Source organism: Corvus kubaryi, unplaced genomic scaffold (assembly GCF_017639235.1).
Source record: "Corvus kubaryi isolate FWS band 111438036 unplaced genomic scaffold, C.kubaryi_AGA036_p1.0 70, whole genome shotgun sequence".
In the NCBI taxonomy this organism is placed as follows: domain Eukaryota; kingdom Metazoa; phylum Chordata; class Aves; order Passeriformes; family Corvidae; genus Corvus; species Corvus kubaryi.
In genome coordinates, this window is record NW_024582058.1 from 293,074 (window position 1) to 303,284 (window position 10,211).

Genomic DNA, 10,211 nt, shown 5'->3' on the forward strand with positions numbered 1-10,211 from the left:
GCACCCAAACTCCTCTTCTACATCTTCCTGTCTTGGTTTGAAAGACAGGTGTCTGCTAAGGAAGGCAGGAGCCTCCCTTGGAAAGGAAAATGTAACCCCCTTCGCTCCGAATTATTATAATTTTGAAATCAAGGGGCTTTCAGGCAAAGATACGAGAAATAGGAATAACAGTTCTTTACTAGTATGTGTAACAAGGCAAACAAACAACAATATGTTGTTTGGCAATAACAACAAACAGAACCAGAAACCCAGCACCAGCCTCTCTTGGCTGCAGGCACTTTCCCCTTTGGTGCCGTTACTGTCACAGCTGGCAGGGGCGCTGGTGACTCCCAGTGAGTAGGGCAGGTGCGATGGTTTCCCCGCAGCTGCAGGGGGCACTCTGGAGCAAGCTTGGGGAGCACGCGGTAATGGTGGCTTGGCTGAGGGATGGAAGAAAGGCTTCACAAACCCACAGGGGCAGCTGATCCCAGTGCCCCAGCAGGACCCTTGGAAGCAGCAAGCTGGAATGGCAGGAATGAGCCGTTTTTAATCCTGGGTGGTAGAAGAGATGTATCAAACTCCACAGCTGTAGAGGGAACCACGAGACATCTCAGCAGGCAGGGGGTGAGGAGCTGCAGTGTAGCAAAGACTCAGAGCAGTGGCAAAGGAATGGCGGGGGCGGGGCAGTGGCAGCCTGGCTCCCAGCAGGGCAGGGCAAGGCGGGCTTGGGATCCCAGGGTTTTTCCCCTGAGGCACCCCAGCAGATGGTGAGAAGTCCCTCTTTTAGTAAGGGTGTTAACAAGCTTCCAGCGCAATGGGCAGTCCCACGAGCAGAGCTCCACTCATGGTAGAAGGGCAGCAGAAGGCAGAACCCCGCAGTGGTGACAGCAACTGCAGCCTCTCTTCCCTCTGAATGCCAAATGGTGAGAGAACAAAGAGCTGGGGGCTGCACCCAACCCCATTTTCCCAGTCCAAATCTTGCAGCATCTCTGCCTGCCATGAGGAACCCCAGGTAAAGAGAGAGTAGCCAGCTGGGCCCCACCCTGAGCTCTGGCAACTTCTTTTGTCTCTCTTAAGTATCCAGTTGTTATTGTCTCCTAGCAACACGTATGGGGGATAATTCTTTGAGAGGAAAAAAAAACCAAAAGGAGAACTCCTAAAACCCTGATAACACAACCGGGGGCTTGTCACCACAAGCCCTGGCGTGCCCTCAGGCAGAGGGGATGCAGCGTTAGCCTCCACAGCGTCCTCGCTGGATGGCTCAGTGGAATCAGCATGAGATGGGTGTGTGCGCTGACTCCTCCTCAGAGGAAGCACGTCGTCGGGCAGCTGATGATCAGGCTGGCGTTAGCCCAGAGGCAAAGAAGGCGGGAGGGGCTTCTGGTGTGAGTTCCAACAGGTTTATTTGCAGGAGGGATCAGGGACCAGCAAAAAGCGCTGAGGAGACGCGGGCTAGCCCCCTTTATGGGGGGGTGGAGTAAGGCAGGGAAAGGGAAAACAACCAATGGGGTACAAGCAGAGGGGAGGATAGAATTTTTCAGAACAAATGGGGAAAACAGGGAGGCAGGAGTCATAACAGGGAACCAATTAATAACTATAAAAGGGAGAACTTTCTGGAACAGGGGGAGGTAATTTAGGATTGGGAGCCACCCAGGGGGAGGTAACCTAGACCTCAGTGATCTCTTCTGGTGACTGACATTTGATGGTTTCAGCCCGAGAGCAGGCTGAGCCACCCCAATACCCCGACACTTCCCAAGCCAACAGAAAGCAGAGCTGCGTGGCTGTGTGGCAGTGCCAATGTTGTGAGAGAAGAAAAAAGAGGCAGGATATTATATCATTGCTTATTGTTACTCTTATCTGAATCGTGCTGAAACCGGGCCAGGAGACACTTCAGAGACAGTCAGAGAAGTGGGTATTTGCTTTATTTGGCGCACCTGGGTGTGTGGGGATCGCTCCTCCAAACACACACACGGGTGCTCCCTACAACACAGTATTATGGGTTAAGTATTCATCACATTTGTTGGGACAGGCGTGGTTATACAAATTATTTCTCGGAAGTCATTAATATCATTAGCATACGGGTCACGCATGTGCTGTGTGTCCTGGTGGTCGCGCTGAGGAAGGCCTCTCCTCTTCCTCGGGGGTCTTTCTGATGAAGACCAGTAGTCTTCCTCACAGTGCACTTTTCACCTTTCTCCCTGGGCATGCGTAGTCCTTTGAGGAATCATTCAGCAGTCTCTGAAATAATCCTTGTCCCCTCTATCTTGACAAGATTAGGGCGAATTCAGTTTCTTAGGTTTTGTAATTAACATCTGCTGTCTGAACTAACATTTGCTGTCTCCCAATAGTTAACTTGTGCTTACATGAGTTAGTTATTACATGAGTTAGTTAGCCCCTTCCTCATATCTGGATGCCTTCCTGGTCCGGGGAAGGACACACCTAAATTTGTGAGCCATGGGTATCCCAGGGAAGGGAACAAGATAAACTCAGGGCTCACTCGATGAATGGGTGATTAGTAATTGCATTCCCCTTAATGCAAGTTGAGAAGAAAATCAAGCCATATATTTTTAATAAAATAGAACCTTGACTAGTTGGTTAGGATTTTAGTTTCTTTTGTTCTTTTATACATACTTATCCATATATATGACTCTCATAGGAATCTGACATACTAAGAAGCTGGGCATACCTTATCTTTTGAGCAGAAAGAGGTGAGAGTTATACAAAGCAAATTATTTCTGAGAGCCAGCCATTTTTCCTGATACTACTTTGTGGTTAACACAGGACTGACATCTTTTAAAGCACTGAACCTAGTACTAGTCCCCACAACAGCTGTGAAGAGAGTGAGCATTATTGCCCTGTTGTTCTTTAAAATTAATCGATTTCTCTTGGCTTTTTTATAGCTTTCTATGTGGACAAAAAATGGACAAGCTATGTTATTGTCTTGGGGTGACCTTATGATGTGTATCCCATATCGCTGCCTATGCCCAGAAATTAATTTTTGTGCCTTTCTATGCCTCTAAACTGAGCCTGAAAGGGGGAAGGAAAAAAACTGAGCAAAACTTTCTCAAAGCAGTTTGCAGCTCATTCAAGGTTACAAAAAGATAGCAGGTTTTTTTTTCCCCAGCTGGGGCAGGGGAGGGAGGAAGCACCCAGCTTGCTGCTTTCCAGTCAGTTTTTGGCCAGTTGTTTTCAGTTTCTTGTTCTCCGGAGAGAGACTGAGAGTTGGACTTTGGATTTCCTTCTCTGGAATTCCGGATTTTTCCCCTTTTCTACTGGACTGCTTGATTGCTGTAACATCAGAGCACATCGGGAGGACTTTCCACTGGGGACAGAGGGCCTGGCCCTGGCCCAAGCCCCAGCTCTGAGGAGACCAAAGGGAGGACACTCGAACACTTTCCCAGGTTTTTTTCCTCTACAGCGAAAGATTTTACCATCTAACATTATTTTCCTTCCCATATGTTTGTTAAATAAATAGTTTTATCTTCTTCACTTTCCTTCGAGGAAAATTTATTTTTTCCCGAACCTGGTGGGGGAGGGGTGGTTGTGCCTTCTCTCAGAGGATATATTTCTAAATTTGCCCAAACTGGAACAGTTATACATATCTGAACAGATCTAAAGGCTGTTAGGAACAGTGAGATGACAACTGACTCCAGAGCCTTGGATCAGACATTAACATTTTCTTGGAAACAATTTGTGTGGCAGTTCAATACCATTTATGTTGTCTTGCTTCCTGGTTTGTGGTTCTTTTTCAGTTTGATTCAGTAAAGAAACATGATGAGAGTTGAGCTAAGGCTGCTCATTCCAATCTGAATCCCTGCTCCTGGCCGAGTGTTTGCTTCTTGCAGGACAAAGATTTTGCTGAAGTTGGAAAGCTGCACTGGCTCTGTGAAACTGCTCCCTCATGGATAGTTCTTGATCTCAACATAGGTCCCATGTGGCTCTAGCTCTTGGCCCTTCAAAGGTGTCTTCTATCCTCTCTCTCTGCATCACCTTACAGACATCGGCAGCGAATAAATCCATTTAAATTGATTACAACATTAACAGCCTGAATGTACAATTCATTTTCACACCTACGCACGCCACCTGTCATGGGGTTTTATGGTGTGCATGGAGTTGGTGGACAAGCTGTGACTTTTCTGGTCAGTTTTGAAGCATCACGGTGAATTTTGCGACTTCTCTTTCATATTTTCCTGCTCCTCTCCTAGCAAGCTTTTCCAAGGCTGGCTGCAGGGTGTAAGTACTGTGGGGAGATGTTCTTCTGGGTTTACCTTAATTTTTAGCTAATCAGTGATATTCCTTTCTGGCCTGGGTTCTTTCTAGCATCAGTGCTGCCATCTTATTAACTGCAGCCAATTAGCATCATGGCCATGCAGCCAAATGTCAGCTGGTGTGTGCTTTTAGTCTCTTTTTTTCAGCATAATTAGAGAATATTCACTGACTATCATGTTGCTCATATGTCTTTGTGGTGTTTCCTCTGTTGTGCAGCTGTGTCTTATGGCTCTCTTGCTGAACTTTGGCTTCTGCATGGGGAAATGTCTCGGTTTGAGACAAATTAGGAGGAAACATCCTGAGATGAATGTATCCTCTAATGGAAGCAGGTTTTGGCAGCACCTTCCCCACAGGTTCAAAAGGAATTTCTTGGAGGAAAGTGAAAAAAAAAATTTATTTAACAAGCAGGGTGCACACAGGCACAAAGGAAAAAGAAGAAGAATGTTAGATAATAAACCTTCCTGTTGTGGAGAAAGATGGCGGATTTTTTAGAGTCCTGCTTGGCTTCTCCCGAGGTCCTCCGGAGCCTGGATGTGGCACCCCAGGACCTCCCCTCCAGGCTGTGGCGTGGGGCTCCTGGCAACGTTCTGGTGTTTCAGACTGGAGCAAAGCTGAACAGTTCCAGAAGAAGAAGAAGAAGAAGCCACAGTCCCGGGAAAAATTTCTTGCCTCAGCTAACAGGTTAGCTAAAAGTAGGAAGCTGCTCCCTCAGCTGTGCAGTGGTGAGAACGCAGGGGAGTGTGTGTGCAGTGTCCTTGAACACAAACTGTGCTGAAGAATTCGCCTGGCTTCTCTCTCCCCTCGCCTGGACCCAGCTTGAAGCTATGGGACCCATTTCTGGGCAATAAGCAGATGATAGGGTGTAGCGGGTCCGGTTTGTAACTGGGCAGAAACACCAATTTAGTGTAGTGGTTTGGTCCAAAATACTCATTACTGTTTATCTTCTGTGAGATAAGAATTAGGAGAAACGCAAAGCAGGCACCAAACTTAGAAGAATATAAAGAAGTTTATTAACAGACGTAAAAGAGGGGAAAAAAAAAAAATTATACCATACCTTCAGAACTCTCCTCCTCCCCCCACCTTCCTCCCTTCTCCCACTGACAATGTAAAAAGACAACCCTTAAGATGTTCAGTCTGTTTACCACTTCCATAATAACCTTGTTCAGTCCATTTAGAAAAAGAAGTCTCTTCTTGCTCGTGCTATGAAAACATTATCACAACGAGACAGCCGCCCACTTCCAAATATTGTTCAGTCCATTTAGGAAGAGGTCTCTCTGCTCGCATGTGAGTCCCTTCCCCCGACTTGCAGCTTTTCCCGCAACTGCTTTCAAGGGTCCACTCTTGAAGTTTTTTGGGGTACAATTTTAAGGTTGAGCTGTTCAGAAAAAAAAAGTTCTCTTCACCCATCTCTGGGAGCATCTTCATCTTTAGGACTATCTCCGGGAGCATCTCTAGGAACTGAGGTTTTCTCCTTTCCCATTTGGAGCAAAAGTCCTCATCTGGTCCATCTCTCCCTGTCCAAACTTCTCATGAAATTTCAGCTGCGTCAGCATCTGCCTATCTCAGCGCAGGTGCTTTTGCTTACGAGTTGAACACTCCACCCCCCCATATCTTCATGAAATTACAACGGAATATGTGGGAGTGTGTTATGCTTTGGTTCAGTCCGGGTCTCCCCTCGAGTTTGGTATTTTATATCCACCCAGTTTATATCCTCCCAGTTCACTGTCAATTACCCTATTTCCTTCCTTTGCCTCCTCCCTGGCCCTTGCCAATTGTGCTGGCACCCCGCCCAGGCTTCTAGAAAGTTCTGGCAGGGGTGTCGTGTGATTGGCTAGGAGAAAATGATCCCTCCCTTCCTTTCCCACGGTTGGTCCCCTGATGCGCCTTTCATTCTGTTCACCACACCCTTCCCTCCTCTGATTGGTTATTCCTTTGATCCCTCCCTTGTTACCAGCCCCCCATAAAACCTCCCGCAAGTGCCTTCTGAGCTCGCTCAGAGCTGGGTATTCCTGGGAGGTGGGACCTCGTCTCCGAGGGCTCAATAAACTTCCAGTTTTAACCCAGATCTGAGTCTGCCTCCTCCCTCCACCGCTTGCCTCCATCTCAGCGGTCCTGTGGAAGGACCCACGAGCCAGACCTCTGGTCTCCCGGAGTCCGGAGGCTGGCCCCCGCAGCCGACTGCGTCCGGAGCTGACCGGGCTGAGTGGGATCCACTCCAAGGGGACGCAGAGGCAGCTTGGCGCCCAATGTGGGGCCCCCCGCTTCCATCGGACCCCACGGAATGGACTGATCGGCTCTCTGAGCCTGTCCTTTGGACGTCTAGCTACCCCAGTTGTAGCACGCTCTGTTTTAGGGAGCTGTGCTCCTGGGGGAGAGGACAGTAGCTCCGCCTGCGCCGGCAGAGTCGTCCTCGGTGGAGGATTGGTCGTCTGGAGCTCGCCTGGACACTAAGGGGTAAGTATTTTCCCCCGGGGGGGGGGAATCTACTTCAAAGCCGGTAAAGGCTTTTTGGGACCTCTACGGTCCCTGGCTCCTGAGGAGCCGCGATTAGGCTGCGCAGCCCCGGGGCGGGTGCGTCACTTGCCTCCGGTTGGGATTTAGTGTCCAGGGTTTATTCCTTTGGCTTCAGATGTTGTGCTGTGGATATGGGCGCTAAACTGTCCACAGCACAGAATGGGGTATATATCCAAGTTGTGGGACTCCTAGAGGGTGGGGGGAAACGTTTTTCTAAGGGGTGTTTAAAAAGGTTTGTTCACTGGCTGTTCTTGCACTTCCCTCACTGCTCCCAATATTCGGTTTTAAGCGTTCCCTTTTGGAACGCCGTGGGAGCAAAATTGGCAGAATCACAATTGGCAAAAGAGAAGGATTTAGATAAGTTTTCTTTATTATATTTACAAATACGGTCTGCTTTAAACAAAAAAAGGGAGAGGGAAGGACAGCCAACCCCGGGTTCCCCAGTTGCTACACCTAAGTCTTCTCCTACGCCTGTGTCCCCTAAACCGGGCATCCTGAAGAGAGCAAACCGCGATGCTGCGCAGGGTTGCTATCGACTCCCTGGCTTCCTCGGGATTCCCGGTCCCCCCGCCTGGACAGTCCTGGCCATACTGCCCGGGGCTCACCCCGTTCCCCGACTTCCCGAGTTCTAAGACCCCGAGTTCGCTTTAGCTTCACCGAAGATTTAGAAAATGGCTTCCCTACCCAAGGAGGACAAGATGGCGGGCGCCACATGGCAGAGACCCCCTCTTGCCCTCCCTCTCCTTCCCCATCCCGAAACCCTTTCCTCCCAAGTCCTAACCCCTCCCATCCCAACTCCTCCCCGTAACCTGACCCCTCCTACTCCCAAGGTGGGTCCACCCTTGCTACCCCTCCTACCCCACTTAGGTGTACACCCCTTGCTCCGCCCCGGGGGGTTGTCGCAGGTCCGTGTCCAGTCACCACCCACTTCCCGTTTCCGGTTCTCACGCTCCTACCTCTGGTTCCCACGGTTGGCCTTCCGGTTCCCACGGTGAGTGGCCGGAAGGGGGAGGGCCTGAGGACCGGAACCTGGAACTGGATCCCATCCCTTCAGTTGCTCCGGTTTTTTATCAGAGGTCCCGGAGAGGGGGATTGACCCATGCCAGTTGGGAACCCCTCTCCCATCAAACAATTAAGGAGCTCTGCAAGGCGCAGAAGGAGTTTGGGAGGGAGAGCGAATATTTTCGCGGCCTTTTACAGGCAAATCTCTCCGGAGCGGTAATGACGCCCTTTGATCTGCGTCAACTTTTCTCATGTTTGCTTTCCTCGGCAGAGTTTCTGCTCTGGAAATCGGCATGGGAAAGGGAGCTCTGCCGACTCCTTCCGGTGCTTTTGCAGGGACCCGATACGGCCGTTGATGCTGATAATCAGGCATTAACAATGGACCATCTGAGCGGCGAGGGGGAATGGGCTCTGGCGCCGAAGCAGGCCCAGGGTCTGCCTTTAGAGGTGCTGCAGCGGGTAGCCGGTAAGGCATTCCTTGACCTGAGGCCGGACGCGCCTGTGGAAAGCTACTCGCGGGTCCAACAGCAGCCCACGGAATCATTCCTCAGATTTGTCGAAAGACTAACCCGAGCCGTAGAGTTGCAGGTTAGGCAGCCGGCGGCCAGAGAGGAGGTCATTGTGGAGATGGCGATGGCAAACGCGAACCCCCAGTGTAAGGCAGCCATCCCGAGCCTCCCTCTGGACCCTTTGCCAACAATACAAGCTATGCTAGAAGTCTGCGCTGCGAAAGCGCCGCACCTGCAACCTGTCGGCTCGGACAAGCAAAGACCCTGGGGAATGGCTTCTGTGGGAGCAGCTACACCACGCCCTGCTGCGGACCAGAGGAGAACCACAGGCCAAGGCGTCCGACCTCCATCGAAGAACGCCCGGAGGCAGCCACAACAGCAGACCCGGAACACCTGCTTCCTCTGCAATCAACCTGGGCACTGGACCAAGGACTGCCCACTCAAGCGAGAATTCCATCAGTTTAAGAAGGAACAGGGGTTAGGGGGACTTGTAAACGAGTCTCAAAAAAACTGAGTGGGGAGCGTGCGCCCGCCCCGCGTGAAGATAAAAAAGGGATGGGACGCGAGGGGGAGGAGGGGTTGGGGAGGGCAGGGTGTGATAAGACCAATCTGTCGGATGTGACAATTCAGCCTGACTTGACTTCTTTCTCCGACAACTCTTTCAGGTTGCAGCTGTTGACACCGCTCCTCCTGAAGGACAGTGAGTGGCACGCTGCACCGGTGAGCACCGGTGGTGAGCTGGGGGCGAGAATTCAGAGCCCAGACAGGTATATCATCGTCGGAGATGTTAACTGCACACCACCAGAGATCGAAGTCGCTCCGGGGCTAATGACATCTAGTCCCGAAGGACCCGTTCTCTGGCTACGTTGTGTCCGTCCACCTCTGTTTCTGCCCAGAGGGCAGATGGTCGCCCAGGCTATCCCTGCAGGAGGGCCACACCCAATGGTGTGTGCCACCCATGTAATAGGAACAGGGAAGCCGAGGGTGGACTGCAAAATCAACAGAGGGGAAGAAGTCCTCCACCTTAAGGGACTTCTGGACACAGGGGCAGATGTGACGATCATTCCCACACGGGAATGGCCGGCACATTGGGAACTGCAGAACGTGGCAGGGCACATACAAGGTGTAGGGGGCATCCAATTGGCGAAACAATCTAAAAGCATCGTACAAATTAAGGGGCCGAGCGGACAATTGGCCAATATACGTCCGTTCGTACTTGATTACAAGGAACCCCTCTTGAGGAGAGATCTCATGCAGCAGTGGGGAGTCACTATTGACATTCCTGACCCCCCACAGAATTTTTGTGCAGCGGTCACTGAGGAGCGCCCTACTCAGAAATTGACTTGGAAAATGGACTGCCCAGTTTGGATAGAACAGTGGCCGCTCTACGGCGAGAAATTGGAGGCGCTCGAGAAGCTCGTGGAGGAGCAGCTTCAGAAGGGGAATATAGTGGAAACTAACAGCCCTTGGAATTCCCGTCTTTGTGATTAAAAAACCTAACAAAGACAAATGGCGGCTCCTCCAGGACCTTCGCCAAATTAATAATGAGATTGAGGACATGGGCTCTCTCCAACCAGGGATGCCGTCCCCGACAATGCTCCCCCAAAATTGGAATTTGGCCGTAATTGATATTAAAGATTGCTTCTTCCAAATTCCTCTACACCCTGACGATGCCCCACGTTTTGCCTTCTCGGTTCCGGTCATCAACCGAGGAGCCCCAAGAAAGAGATATCATTGGAAGGTGTTGCCACAGGGCATGAAGAACAGCCCGACCATCTGCCAATGGTATGTCTCTTCCTTGCTTGCCCCAGTACGCGCAGCCGCAAAAGAGGCCATCATCCTTCATTATATGGATGATGTCCTCGTGTGTGCCCCCGATGATGACATGCTTGCGACAGTGCTTGACCTGACAATCGGAGTATTGATTGCTGCAGGGTT

At 50.6% G+C, this 10,211-nt stretch overlaps 1 protein-coding gene across 1 annotated transcript; it reads left to right on the forward strand.

Annotated features, from left to right (window-relative positions):
* The first annotated feature begins 350 nt into the window (after positions 1-350).
* On the forward strand, positions 351-9,764 carry LOC121674746. The gene is made up of 3 exons (XM_042049314.1): positions 351-404; positions 6,602-6,702; positions 8,939-9,764. Exons 1-3 carry the CDS (start codon positions 351-353, stop codon positions 9,762-9,764), a joined length of 981 nt encoding a protein of 326 aa, XP_041905248.1.
* Positions 9,765-10,211: the final 447 nt, after the last annotated feature.

Excerpts from the sequence above, each read along its gene's own strand:
- LOC121674746 (XM_042049314.1), top strand. The coding sequence starts at position 351 with ATGGTTTCCCCGCAGCTGCAGGGGGCACTCTGGAGCAAGCTTGGGGAG. Across the intron at positions 405-6,601 it reads GCAAGCTTGGGGAGCACGCG|GGAGCTGTGCTCCTGGGGGA; the intron begins GTAATGGTGGCT and ends GCTCTGTTTTAG. Across the intron at positions 6,703-8,938 it reads GCTCGCCTGGACACTAAGGG|GTTGCAGCTGTTGACACCGC; the intron begins GTAAGTATTTTC and ends CAACTCTTTCAG.